Source organism: Chenopodium album, chromosome 7 (assembly GCF_948465745.1).
Source record: "Chenopodium album chromosome 7, dcCheAlbu1.1, whole genome shotgun sequence".
NCBI lineage: Eukaryota > Viridiplantae > Streptophyta > Magnoliopsida > Caryophyllales > Amaranthaceae > Chenopodium > Chenopodium album.
The window spans coordinates 57,932,689-57,946,817 of NC_137840.1; the positions used below are offsets into that span (position 1 = coordinate 57,932,689).

Below are 14,129 nucleotides of genomic sequence, written 5' to 3' on the forward strand. Positions count from 1 at the left end.
TAGTACGGGATCAATCGTCTTAGCTGTGTCTCTCAAACCCCCACCCCCCGATCTTTTCACCACACATCTAAACCACGAATATTTTGTCTGATTGCTTGTTTGAGAGACACAAATGTGCAAATCCACCCAAAAGCCACCAATTCCAACCACGAATCAAGCAAACCACACACAAATTACTAGATCTAAAACCCACTAGAAGGATGGATTGGAATTTGAAGAGAGATGAGAGATGAAGAAGAAGAATTGAGAAATGAAGAGGAGAGAGAAAGATAATGGGAGATGATTAATCTGATTATTAGAGTGGGAAGGGTTAGATAATTAATTTAGATTAAGGTTATAATGTTTTGTAATTATGTGTAGTATTACGTGTTAATAATTTTTAAGTGATGGTATTTTGATCAATTTAACAAAAAAAAGTTACTAAAATAAGAAAGAAATAAGTTTGTTGCACATAATTGTTAGCACCCTTTTTGGGTAAATGTTGTAGATAACTGTTAACGGAGGTAGTAGAAGATTTCATTAAAAATAAATGTTGCACATATTTGGGCATTTGAGTTAACTAACCAAAAGAGTAGAACTACAAGTTATCGAACATGCCCTTAAATTTTTTAAGATAAATGGTTATGATTTAATACAGATACATCAATATAATCAATGGTAACCGACATCTATGGTAGAAGCTTCCTTCTTTGTTTTGAGCCAAAGACGAGTGTGAAGACGTGATTTATTCAGATAATGAAAGTTGTGGTTTTGTGAAAAGTACATTTAATCTCAAGAGAGGAAGATAGAGGAAAGAGTGTTAGTAACAGCCAGAGTCACTAAATTTTCATGACTAACAAGACAACTGCTCAAAATTTTACTTTTTCTATAAATAATTGTAGTTGATTTACGTATATCTCTATAAAGGCTCACAAGTCACAACAATTACAAAGAATTAGATAGCTCTCAAGCATCTTAGAACCTGATTGCCCTCATAGGAAGCGTAAGTTGGTTTTGATAAATGTATTAACCAGCTCCCTTATCCACATGATCGTGGATCTATCCAGTGTGTGCACCATAACCTCTTATCAAATTCATCTGACTTCGACAAGTCCCCAAGGTTTCATCTGAGCATCTGCTGGAGTTGAATGACTTGCTGTTGCTGATCTGGGGGTAGTGAACTCAGCTGTTCAGGAGTTAGGTTCAGCACTTGTTGCAACAAGGCAGACTCCACATCAGGTGGAAGCTGCATCTGCAGAATATCACGAATGCTAATAAATAAATATTCACTTGAATTAAGAAATTGACGTTCTAGATCCTGGAAACTAATAGACAGCATAGAACAGCTAAGCAAATGAATTTGTGTACCAAGATCTTACATATTTTAGGCTGCTAAACAGCATGCTAAGCACATAAAATTGTGTACCATGATCTTACAGATCCTCACAGTTTCCCTCCTCACAACTGAATGTAGCTACTTGTACATCATGAACTATAATTCCAGAAAGGGCAGGAGTTTTTATGATAACAAAACAACTGACTACATGCTGCAATCTGACTAATAATTAAATAAATAATAAAACATTCTAAATCCTACTTTATCTCTTGGTAATGTGAAGTAGGAGGCTTTAGTTTAAATACTGGTACTTGTACACTTAATATTCCAACACTTGGTCCTGCTAAATTAACCCCCTCCATCTGTTCTTATTTGCCTCATTTGGCTAGCACACATGCTAAGAAGGCTTACATTAGTGAAAAAAAGGGTTGTGTGAGCACATTATAAAGTCAGACAAAAAAGGAAGGATACAAATAAGAGGTTTAGGGATAAAGAATGACAAATACAACCACCACTGTAAAATAATGAGTAGCAATTCCAATTCAAATGAGGACTAATGAATTCATACCAGATAAGAACAGGTGTTTTAAGGTGAACAGCCTAACCCAAATTATAACATAAAGCAGCTTTTTTTTTTATTCTGACAGAAGCATATATGAATTAATCAAAAAATAAATAGAGGCGAGATGCACCATTACCTGTAGGGCTTGCTTCTCCGTGTTCTGTGCTTCCACACCAGAGCTTTGACCAGCTGCAGCAGAGCTACTTGCAATGGAAGTGGCAGTTGGTGAAGCTAATCCCGCAGGTGAGTAAGGCACACTTCTGTCATCATCCAATTTCCTAAGTTTTGAAGGACGACCCATCTGATTTTGAGAATTTTTTTTATCAGATACTGAAGCATAGTTCGTCAAGGTGTTTGTCCGACTAGCCACAGTTGCATCCCCGACACTTTGTGCATGCTTGGGAATGTCCTTTCGATTGGCCTCAACCGACGCAGGGCGTATTGAAGAGGCAACCTGATGTAGCAACAATTTTCACAAAATTAATTCTCCGCAGAATTAGTACTTAAATTTTTATAACTATGTTTTAGAAATATGGCTCATCTTTCCTACGCCCCATCATGTATTTCTCACGTTCTATAAAATTCGCAAGTTTCTACATGCTTAAATTAGCTTCCATTCTTCAACTTTATTATCATCAATGAAACCACGAGAATATACCAGGGAACTCTCTTACCTGATATACAGGATCTGACGGCACAAATTGGCTTTGAAAAGTAGGCTGAAGTTTTGTATTTTGAGTGGATGTCATATTAGCATGTCCTGTATGTTGCAATGGTGGAGTTTGAAGCGGTCTGAATGAAGAGGAAGATACAGGTGGCATTTGCAAACCACCCAGAGGTTGAGGGCGTGCAGATATCAGTGATGAAGGCCCAGAGTGTGCAGGCACTGCACTTTGTGGTGGTGAAATCATCTGGTTTAGATTTGGATGCTGAGCTCGTGGTTGTGGATGATGTGGCAAGGGTGCTGTGAATTGATTATGTGCCAATGGATTCTGGGACATAGAGGATAATGGAGTGAAAGAAGGCAACCCAGGAAGAGTATGAGAAGATGGAGGGTGACCCTGCATGGTAGGTTGCGTTGAAGATTGAGGTATTGGAATAGTAGAATTTGGGATCTGTTGTCTTATATTTGGCATCTGCAACTGAAAGTACCCATAAAAGTAAGGTTATTCAAACTTTATATATATATATATATATATATATATATATATATATATATATAATAAAATAATATAAAATCGTTTGTATGATATTCCATTGTCATAGGCTTATTTAACATACCATTTGAGGTGTCACCATCCCCAATATTATTTGTGTCTGCATTCAAATTCAAACAAAAAGACATAAGATCATTCTGCACAGAACTCATTTTGAAATTATATTTTGGTACAAACTACTCTACAAACAAGATATCACTTAAATATCCTAATAAAAAGTAGTTTTGGTATACAGACCAGCAGACAAGAAACTGTAGAGATCCACAAATAAAAAAATAAAATAAGAATAAAAATAAATAAAATAAATAAAAAACTGGACTGACCATCACTATTATCAAGACTGCATAGTGAAGGATATATAGGGCCAACAAACAACACAAAATATTAATCAAGGTGTTTTAAAATTTTCCAAAATTCTAAGGAGATCCATTGGTGAAACTATAAGGAACCAACTGTAGTGCCCAGATTCTTTATAACTATCATTGTGGAAAGCCTGAGAGGGAAAACAGCAGTCACAATGAAACAAAGGAGCAGGAAAACTTTAATGGCTAATGCCTCATCTACCAATTGATTTTTTTCACCTCTTTTGGATTGAACACCAACAGTTATAGCATATTTTATAGGTGAAATTGGATGTATTTCAGATGAAATAATATAGTTGATAAAGGGTGATTTGTTATTCATCACATCATCAATGGTTAGACTTATAGAGTTATGGACATAATGCTATTGTGTATCAAGAAGCAGGATGGAAAGCTTTTTCAAGTCTTGCGGTTGTTGGAAGCTTCAAAAGTTCAAGTGTATATGGTATTAGAGTGGCTACTCTAAGGCTTCTCAGTTTATTAAAATAAGTTTTGGTACGTAGGAATTGGAAATATTATGAAACTTATCCATAAGTATTTTACTCTTTGTGTTCTTGACTTTCCCATGGGTCCACTGTCTGATAAGCGATAACTTTTCCCTACAAGTTACTTTAACAAATTTAAAATGCAGCTAGGAAGTTTATATTATTTGAATTGAACCTATTTACCTGTATGGAGCAATAATGCAACTAACATAGCTGGAATATATTTATTTGCATTATTGCATATAGATTTCCTTTGGTAGTAGTAAATTAAAAAAAAAAAAAAACTTCAAAACCTACGCAAAAGGCTGTAAGACAGTTTAAAATTGATAACCAAATTGCACAACATAGCACAACCCTCAAAAACTTACTTCATATTAATTTATCTATCATATGAACCACAAACAAGCTACCTACCAAAGTAGGTTCCGACACCCGTTCCATGTACGATGTACCAGATTTCATTACACTATGAGTAGACTGGTGGAGAGGCAAGACATTGGTAAATCCAGACTTTTCAGCCTTAATTCTGCAAGGCTTTTGCGACACAAATTGTATCATAGTTTTATGTGAAATGACCATTACTCCAGAGGCTTGCTCAAAATTGACATTTCCATTTATCCAAATCAAAAAACAGGAAGATAATATCATCGTATAGCATTAACTAACTAGCTAGCAAGAATACTATAAACAGAAGCACAGAGAATTGAAGAAACCCAGATGCTACACCAAGCAAAAGAGAACAAACTTAAGGGATTTTCACCAATCAATGGAAGAAGTTCAGATTTGAGCAGAACCTGGAAGAGAGCTTTTGGAAGATGTGGGCTCACAAGCAAAAGTTGACGTGCGAGATCTTTGTTTTGCATAGAAAGCACCTGTAAACAGATTGAAAGTAAATAGATGGAAATTATATTATTACTCTTCAATGCATCTCTTTTGCAATATTAACCTTCATTTCTTGTATAACTTGGTTCAATTGACTCCTGGACATTTTGGCTAGATGATGGGTTAAAGGATCACTGCCTACTAGAGACTGATTCTGCAAACCATTTTGAATAATCTGACCAGTCTGAGAACCACCAAGAGCTCCTGCCATGACAGAAGCAGCAGTCATAGCGATTGGGAGGCCAATTGGTTGATGTAATGCTGCATCCCCAATGGAAGCCGGGCCTCCTACCTGCTTTTGAGTATCTGTTTACATAGCAACTCCATTAAGATATGGTAACAGGTCACCTCCATATGAACAAGATAGAGGTAGACCTCCAAAAGTTGAAGCAGTTGAGGAAGAAACTAAACTAACCAACATTTGTTGCCAATCCTGGCCCACCCCTACCCTGCAAAGAGAAACAAGGAGCAATTTCAGAGCTTGTAGTCAGAGAAGCCCCCCCCCCCCCCCCCCCAAAAAAAAAAAAAAAAAAAAAAAAAAAAAAAAAAAAACCATTCTTGAGCCCAAACTTCAAATAATTCACAATCCAAATTCTGATTCCAAGTTGCCAATTCCACTTCTAGATCTTAGAATTGACTTCATCTCTTAATGGACCTACTAGCTTAAAGATCTTGTGTCCAAGAGAGGTTGATTCCAATCATATTTTTATTTTTTTTTCAAATGTTTCCTTCACAGCCTAGAGTGACTTTATACTCCAAGACAATAGTGAGTCCTGGAGGGTGAAAATTGGGAAAATATCTGTCTTGTATTACTAGATTGATGGTTGTGATGCTTTAACCTCCGACCAATCTTTTAAAGAGCTTAGAGTCTTGAACATTAACAGTCAGCATCCCACAAACAAGAGACCCTTGTTCACCCTCTGGCAGCAGATCCCCTCCAAAGTAAAGACTTCCAAGTTGAGCAATCTTACTGTCCTTAAACCATCTACGGATCTACCAGTATTCCATGAGTATATGATTCCCCTTTCTACTATAGAATACCTGTTAGAACTTAGTTCAAGTATGCACCTCACTACGAGTTCCATTCACAGGTCTTATTTTATTTGAACTTATTAGCCCTTATCTTATATTATCTTATTGGACAATATTAGACGTTATTGGACCTAATTATAAGGTTTAATTAGAACTTATCAACCTTTGTCTAATATTATCTTATTTGAACTTATTAGCCATTATATAATCTTATCTGAATTTATTGACCCTTATATTATTTTATCTAGAACTTATTAGCCCTTTAATTATCCTCTCTGAACTTACTAGCCCTAAACTAAACTTATTAGACCTGGGGTAGGTACAAATAAGGTGAGGAGATCAGAGCCGTAGTCCCCTCTCCTCAGTTCTTAGAAGCCCACCTCTTTGTTGCTGGATTGCCTCAAAAGGATGTGCAGAACATCTATTCTACAAAAATCTCTTCCTTGAAATTTAAGGAAATGACAGTAAAAGCTAGTATAAAATGTGAAATCTTAAAACTATAGGATATACAAGTATACATACCTAGAGTCCTAGATGCACCTCAAAGCATAAATTTTAACATGTTCCACGACCTTGAGATTCCACAAGTCTCCTTTGTCTAAAACCCTGAGTCAACTCCTATTTTAGGTCATCCGGTTGTGTTTGACACAGAGGATCTACAAATTAATATCAGATATAACTCATTTCAATTCCTTTGTCCATAGCCACTAATTCGGACACCACCACACCATGTTAAGAGGTTGTTTGGTAGCAAACCTCCCCCATACACTGTATGTGTACAACTTGTTCTAGCTCCAAGCATTACCCAAATTGACAAAAGATCCCCAAGAATATGTGGTCACCTCCGCTCATCCTTAAGCCCTTCAAAACACCCTTGGATTTATCCACTTAGTTGAAGCCAAAAGGAATGCTGACCATATTTGAACACTAAATAGTGTCCTCTTAGCAGAAAATTTATTTGTGCCACTACACTCCAATCCAAGAGCACTAAGAGGTCGTTTGGTTCGTTATGTTGGAATGGATTGGTATGGAATCTCATACTAGGAAGGTGTGGTTCTAAACCCCATACTTGTCTAAACTTGTTTGGTTTATTCTTTTACAATCCATTAAAGGAAGGGATAGCGAATCTTAGGGGATAAGGTGGGTATGGGATTCTAGGGGGATTGGGTGGAATTAGAACCCCTTAGTATGAGATTCCATACCTAAATTTGCCTAACCAAACAACAAAATGGATGGATTGGACTTTAACTTCATTCCAATCCATTCCAAAAACTCTAAACAAACAACCCCTAAGAATAAAGAACCCATAGTCCTACAGAATCACAGTTTTAAGGTTTAAGAAATTTTACACATCTGGCCATCTGGGGCCAAATATATATAAACTTGCATCTAACGCAACTCATAATATCAGAGATTTACAGATATTAATTAATAACAACTATGCAAATGAGAGACAGAATCGCACATAGACAACTTTGCTACAATAAATCTATATATATACTTCCAGAAAGAAATAATATAATACAAACTAAAACAACAGACCATGGATTCTTAAAATTTACCTGTTCACGATTTCTATCAGCACCTTTGTCATTTTCAGCAAAATCTACCCGCAACTGCCGGCCATTAATCTCATAACCCTGAAGATTACGGCGAGCACTGAGTGCTGTTTCTTCATCCTTGTACTCACAAAATCCATAACCTTTTGGCTTCCCAGTTTCACGATCTATAACCAATCTGAAAAAAAGCAAAAAAAAAAAAAGGAAAAATTAATTAGAAAAATTCTTGACCTAGGAAAGCACTCAACAAGAAATAGATTTAAAAAAACAGTACTAGAATGCAAATGACTTCAACAAACAAACATAATGTATTATAGTCCAAAGTTTAAGTTCAACTTGCATTACAATCAAACATCACACTAAAAACAGACACTGAATCATTGATGAAGCTGAAAGACTTGCACCTCTGATCCTAATCGATGATATAAAAAGGAAGATAATTATTCTGCGCATATTTCCCAGTCTCAGCCTACTTCACCACTAACCTATTAATAACTATCCTTGCCAACTAACATAATCAGAACTAAGGGGTAAGTGAAGCAAATTTCCACCACTCCTCCCCCTATACACATTTTCCTATTGAAAGTTATAAAACCAAATCCGGAATTATAGAAACGACAGCATAGACCACTTTTATCATGGCAGTTGGCATTCAACCTATGATATCAATAGATTGCAAGGTCAAATTCAACTAGTACTCCATAAATATGATGTTAAACATAAAAAACAAAAATCGAGCCCCGGTTATAAGAAAAGATCCCATGATCAGCCCCAGCCAAAATCGAGTGATACACGAAGCAACACGATACTCTCGAGCTAAAGCTGAAGCTTCATTAACAGTGCACCAATTTCCAATCAACATTTTTAGTAACAAAAAATTGGAACTCGTTTATTATACTAGCAACATCAAATTTTGCAATAGCAATAAAACTACAACTTAGGGTTTAATTTAAAGAACCAATTATAATTAACAAAATTGTGCATAAATTACAAGAAACGAACCTGAATGAAACAACAGGGCCAACCTCTTCACAAATTTGAATCAGCTGTTCTTCAGTTGCATCATAAGGTATATTCCCAACTATTAATTTCCAAAAAAAATCAACATCAAAACAAAAATATATTAAACAAACAATACAAATAATTCCCAGATTTGTGCAAAAATCAACAGATAAAAAGAGAAGAAAAGGGCGAACCGAAGACGCAACGATGTTGCTGAGAAGAGGCCATAAAAGGGAAGAAGAATCAACGAGACGAAGACATGGATGAGCTCTATTGACTCAATCTTCTCCTTTTGTACATTATTTGGGAAAATTGCATCGAAATTGCAGAAGCTTGAGATGGGTATTTTAATGGCGTCGGAGTTGGAGTTTCAGACTGGTGAAAAGAATACACAGGTGTATACAAGTTTTGGGTCCGGAAGGTGAGTCCAAGTTTACGATTTTTTATCGAATGTATTGCAACCAATATTTAATGGAGGTAGGGCATGTTCCGATTGACTTAATTCAGCTGAACTGTGAAAATTTTACCCTACACCCTAGTGTAGGGTGTGTTCCCTACACCTCCCTTAAGCTACGTCGTTTTGTAGTTGGGGTGGAGTTCTCATGTGCAGCTTCATTTGCCATTCTTTCCTTTTTTTTTTTTTTTCTTCCTCTTTTTTCTTTTTTTTCTTTGTTTCTTATTATTCAAGCTATGTATATATATGATTTTAAACCCTATTTTTTCTCTCTCTTCAATTGATCAACCTCTATTTTTTATCTACATTTTTCTCTCGTTATTTCATCTTCTTCATTTGATTTTTTTTACGAATTTGATAATTGTTACTGATCATCAATGGCGAATTCTGCATCTGGAGATTGCGTTGATTTTGATCGTGATTGCGAGCATGTGTTTCCTTCTGGAATTCGTTTGGTTGATTCGTTGCTTCAACAAAGTGAGTAATTGTGATCATAATTTTGCAATTTTTAATCATCTCTACTTTGTTCTGTTATAATGTTCTGTTTATTTGAACTTAATTTATGTATTATTATTCATCTTCGATTTTTGAATTTACTACTTTGATTACATTATAATGATAATGTAATTCGATTGTTATACGTTGTATGAACATTTTGTTGCTTCGTTTGTTTTCTCTGTGTTTTAGAATTGTGTGTTTTTGTTGTATATTTTTTAGATTAATTTTATACTTTCAATTAATCATTTATGTTTTCTTATTTGTAGTTATTAATTTGTTTATGTTCAGTCTCAAAGTCATTTTTTATCATTTATTTTTACATTTTTATATCGGTATTATGTGAAGTGGTAAATAATGAAGATACTGTTTAAAATATTATGTGCTGAAATTTTTGCAATTGATCATGTGCTGTTTTAATATTGAACATTTTACTTATTTATTATTGTTCATTCATGAAACTCTTTATGATCATTTATAGTTGTATATTAAAACTTTGTGCAGTGGAAAAAAAGGATGATATTGTTTATTTAGAAGCAGAAAAGTCTGAATTAAAGGATAAAGAATTTAAATCTGAAGATGAAGCTTTTGAAGCGTATAATAAATATGCTTTTAGGAAAGGTTTTGGAATTCGAATTGGGAAGAGTAAGAGAAGAAGAGATGATTCTTTTTTGATGAAAAGATTTGTTTGTTGTAATGAGGGATTCACAGATAATAAGTGTAAGAATAAAAGGATTTATGAGAAGTTGGATCATCGAACTGGTTGTTTAGCTTTTGTGCAGTTTCATATTGATCATTTAGGGGTCTATACATGTACAAGACATGAAATGGTTCATAATCATGCTATGATTCCTCCTGAAAAAAGGCATTTGATAAGGTCTCAAAGGGATGTAAATAAAGAGCAACTTCTTTTCATTTCAACAATGAAATTGAGCGGAGTCAAAGTTACTGATTCTTTGAGGGTTCTAAAGAAGGAGGTTGGTGGATCTCCTAATCTTTCTTTTACTGCTTCTGATGCGTATGATGCATTGTCATCTGAAAAAGCTGCCCAAATTGAAGGATGTGATAGTAACCAATTGATTAAATATTTTGTCAAGAGACATGTGGATGAGGCAGATTTTTATTATGATTTTGAACAAGATGATAGTGGTGCTTTAGTTAGTTTTTTTTGGCGTGATGGTAGGATGATGAGAGATTATCATTACTTTGGAGATTTGTTGGTTTTTGATACAACTTATAGAACTAATAAATATGGAATGATATGTGCTCCATTTGTTGGGATGAACCATCATGGTAACAATGTCATGTTTGGTATGGGTTTTATTCTTAATGAGCGCACCGAGTCTTTTGATTGGTTGTTTGACACATTTTTGCACTCAATGGGAAGGAAAAGTCCCATTACAATTATGACTGATCAAGCACAAGCAATTGCAGCGGGTATAAGAAACATTTTTCCTTCAACTGTTCATCATCGTTTATGTGTATGGCATCTTGAACAAAATTCTAAGAAACACATTGGAGCATTGAGAGCTTTGGAAGGCTTTACAGATTTGTTTGGATATCTTTTGAAGTATTGTGAAACTCCTGCTGAATTTGAGTATTTCTGGAAAAGGTAAATTATTGTTTTTTGTATTTATTTTTTATTTTTATTATGTTATATATTTGATTATTATGTGTTATAGATATGAACATTAAGTGTTTTATATATGATCATACAGTTTTTTCTTTTTTTTTTGTATGTTATCATAATATTATTAGTGTCCATATTGTTTATGATCATTATTCTTTATACAAATGTACATATTTTAATTTATATTTTGTTCATTTTTCAATTAATATATGATCATTTCTGTTATACAGGATGTGTGATAAATACAAATGTGAAAATGATGATTGGTTATGTGATTTGTATAAAATAAAGGAAATGTGGTGTCCTGCTTATTCTAAGAAGTATTGGTCTGGTGGTATATTGTCCTCTCAACGTAGTGAAACTACTAATAAGTCAGTTTCACAACGTCTTAATAAGACTCAAGGTTTATGTGATTTTTATCATGTTTTTCTTGATGTTGTTTCTGAGTGGAGAAGTAAGGAAGGTGGAAGAGATTACAATACTTTGAGGGGTAATAGGCACCTAGCTTTTGCTAATATTGGTATATTATTTCATGCAAGATCATTGTACTCTATTCAAGCTTATGTGCTTTTTGAAGAGGAGTTCATTAGGGGGACAACTTATGATCATGTTGATAATGGTTTGCGTTTTCCAGGATATTCATATCTTCTTTGGAGGCCTGAGAAGGATATAATTAAGCATGAAGTTGTTTTTAATAAGGAAACACATGCAGTTTGTTGCACATGCATGTACTTTAGTGAGACTGGTTTACTTTGTTTTCATTCTCTTCGAGTATATCATTTGCATTGTGTGCGTAATATTCCACAAGAGTATATAATGAAACGGTGGACAAAGGCTGCCATGTGTAGTCATGGTATTGAAGAACCTACTTTGAGGACAAATGTTGTGGCTACTAGTGTTTGGAGGTCACAAACAATCAGAAAGTTTGTGAAGTTGATAACAAGTTGTCAGAATCCTTTGAATGCAAGGGCAGAGGTTGAGTGTTATTTCAATCTGTTAAAAGAAAAGGTTGAGAGTGTATCAGGTGTAATTGACTTTAGCTTAGTGAACCTATTAAAGAGGTTGAAATTGTTGATCTTGAGATCAAGAATCCTCCAAAATCTAGGCCTAAAGGTGAGAGGAATGTAAGGCCTAAGAGTATCTTGGAGAAGCAGTGCAACAAGGCAAAGGGTAATTTCAAGAGGAAAAAGTCTATGTACACTCCTTACAAAAGGGGTATAGGGCAAGCAGTTGTACAGGTATATGATCATTTCATATTTTCAAATTGATCATTTCAGTATTCGTAAATGATCATTTATGTTTTTTTTTTAAATAGGAACTTGATGAGAACGGTTATGCTGTTACTTATGCTAATTCTATTAGTGATCCCACTGAATTGATTGTTTTGAGCAATAAACGGGCTCAGATAAATTCAAATGTGCCAAAAAAAAACATTTTATTTATATTTTATTAATATTGATTTTTATAATTTAAAAATATAGGTTGGCTTTAAATCAGCTGTTGTAGAAGAAATTCCTTCTAGTTCTAAGGAATCAGATCATAGTATTTCCAATGATTTTGATCAGGTATGTTTGTTTGTTATTGATTATAAATTTATTTTATTTTTTGGCATTTATGATCTATATTATAATTTTTTTTATTTAATTTTTTATTTTTTTTTGGTTTTTTTGTAGGCTACTGGTGAAAGCTCTCTTTCATCCAGCATATCTATTGATGTTGATATTTCATCTATTGCTAAGGTTTTTTTTTTCCTTATTTGTTTGTATAAGTGTTTGTAACTGATCATATACTGGTTTATTAATGATCAATTTAATTTTTTTTAAAGGTGAAGGATTTAAATCTTGAATTCGGAAGGTGTTTCTGCTGTTCAAGCTCGTTCTAATGTTGGTGCAAATAAAGGTGCTTCTGGTGTTAAAACTTACTCTCAAATTAATCCAAGAGTTCCAATTCATACTAGTGCGTCAATAAAATCTCCTGCTGTTATTCAACCTACTGTTCCCAGGAATGTTCAAAATCCAACTCAGAATTGTTCAAACACCAATCCAGAAATGATCATATCCAACTCCAGGAATGTTCAATCAACAAATGTTCAAGTTATTTCTCCTACGGTTCAAATAAATGATCAAGGATTTCGTGTTCAGAATGTTCAAGTTACTCCTCCCACAGTTCAAAGAAATGATCAAGGTGCTCGTGTTCAAATTCTTCAATCAAGAAATGTTCAATTAGGTTCTAAAAAGATTTCTTCTAAGTATGATAGGTTGTTAGCCTTTTTTGATACAAGTGTAGCTAAACGTTTGGCTAATAAAGATAAATAAGTTAGTATTTCAGAACTTTATAAACATTAGACTTTTTTGTAATGTTGATTTAATTACTATTTTGTAATTTTGAATTTTCGATCTATTATGTAAAAGACATAAATATTATATTTTATATAGTACTATTTTTAGTATATTTGAACTTTATATTAGAATTCTATATGTTTTTAAAATTATACATTTATCAATGATTATTTAGTCATTAGAATTTTATATGTTTTAAAATTCTACATTTATCAATGATTATTTAGTCATTTGTATATGAACAAAAGTAAGAACCAACATCCAATTTATAAAACTTATAAAAAACTTTCATTCAAAGATTAAAATGAAATATCAATTACAATAATATTAAAATAAAATCCATAAGTCTGTTTCTTAAAAAAAAAAAAAATAGAGTCATATATAAGAAATGAACATATACATAGTTGTAAATGAACATTTGAAACTACAAAGTTGCAAATTTTCTAGCTTTCCTTCTATTTGCTCTTGATTCAGTGTTTTCTTCAAATAACATCAGTTCTGCTGTGTATTGGAGCCTTAGCTTTCTAATTTGTTCCACCTGTTGAACAAAATGGATTGTCAAATTTTAATTAAACAATCTTTACTGTTTCATAAATGAACATTATATCTTAAATAATTGATCGTTTATAACTCTTACATTGTTTGGTTTTAAATCACAAATCCAGCTCTCATTAGGATCAACAGTGAAGGTTTCCAAATGCTTCATAATGTAAACTCCACAGTTTGTATAGTCATTGTTGCTACGCCATTTCATCTTTTCCAAAACAACTGTGTAGTCTTCAATTTTATTTGCAT

General features: G+C 33.7%; 2 protein-coding genes across 4 annotated transcripts; one reads left to right on the top strand and one right to left on the bottom strand.

Annotated features, from left to right (window-relative positions):
* Window positions 1–708: 708 nt before the first annotated feature.
* LOC145639094 (cleavage stimulating factor 64-like) lies at window positions 709–8,842 on the bottom strand. 3 transcript variants are annotated; one of them, XM_081690239.1, is made up of 10 exons: window positions 8,611–8,842; window positions 8,417–8,495; window positions 7,418–7,592; window positions 5,239–5,272; window positions 4,888–5,129; window positions 4,736–4,813; window positions 3,159–3,194; window positions 2,552–3,013; window positions 2,014–2,331; window positions 709–1,231 (listed from the first exon to the last, which is right to left on the bottom strand). In XM_081690239.1, exons 1-10 carry the CDS (start codon window positions 8,642–8,644, stop codon window positions 1,103–1,105), a joined length of 1,587 nt encoding a protein of 528 aa, XP_081546365.1. In that variant the 5' UTR covers window positions 8,645–8,842; the 3' UTR covers window positions 709–1,102. The 3 variants fall into 3 exon arrangements, with proteins under 3 accessions (XP_081546365.1, XP_081546364.1, XP_081546366.1); XM_081690238.1 differs by having other exon boundaries at window positions 2,552–3,019; XM_081690240.1 differs by lacking the exons at window positions 8,417–8,495; window positions 8,611–8,842 and having other exon boundaries at window positions 2,552–3,019; window positions 5,199–5,272; window positions 7,418–7,586.
* A 405-nt stretch (window positions 8,843–9,247) lies between these two features.
* On the top strand, window positions 9,248–13,302 carry LOC145640362 (protein FAR1-RELATED SEQUENCE 5-like). The gene is made up of 6 exons (XM_081691653.1): window positions 9,248–9,347; window positions 9,870–10,977; window positions 11,226–11,970; window positions 12,036–12,233; window positions 12,477–12,560; window positions 12,669–13,302. The coding sequence occupies exons 1-6, from the start codon at window positions 9,248–9,250 to the stop codon at window positions 12,771–12,773; spliced, it is 2,340 nt and encodes a 779-aa protein (XP_081547779.1). The 3' UTR covers window positions 12,774–13,302.
* Window positions 13,303–14,129: the final 827 nt, after the last annotated feature.

Bases quoted from the DNA above. Each gene is read 5' to 3' on its own strand.
- LOC145640362 (XM_081691653.1), top strand. From the start codon at position 9,248: ATGGCGAATTCTGCATCTGGAGATTGCGTTGATTTTGATCGTGATTGC. The intron at 10,978-11,225 runs GTAAATTATTGT...TCTGTTATACAG, and splicing joins TTTGAGTATTTCTGGAAAAG to GATGTGTGATAAATACAAAT. The intron at 12,561-12,668 runs GTATGTTTGTTT...GTTTTTTTGTAG, and splicing joins TTTCCAATGATTTTGATCAG to GCTACTGGTGAAAGCTCTCT.
- LOC145639094 (XM_081690238.1), bottom strand. From the start codon at position 8,644: ATGGCCTCTTCTCAGCAACATCGTTGCGTCTTCG. The intron at 7,593-8,416 runs GTTCGTTTCTTG...GCTTTTTTTCAG, and splicing joins GGCCCTGTTGTTTCATTCAG to ATTGGTTATAGATCGTGAAA. The intron at 3,195-4,735 runs GTTCTGCTCAAA...ATTTGAATGCAG, and splicing joins TTCCAAAAGCTCTCTTCCAG to ACACAAATAATATTGGGGAT.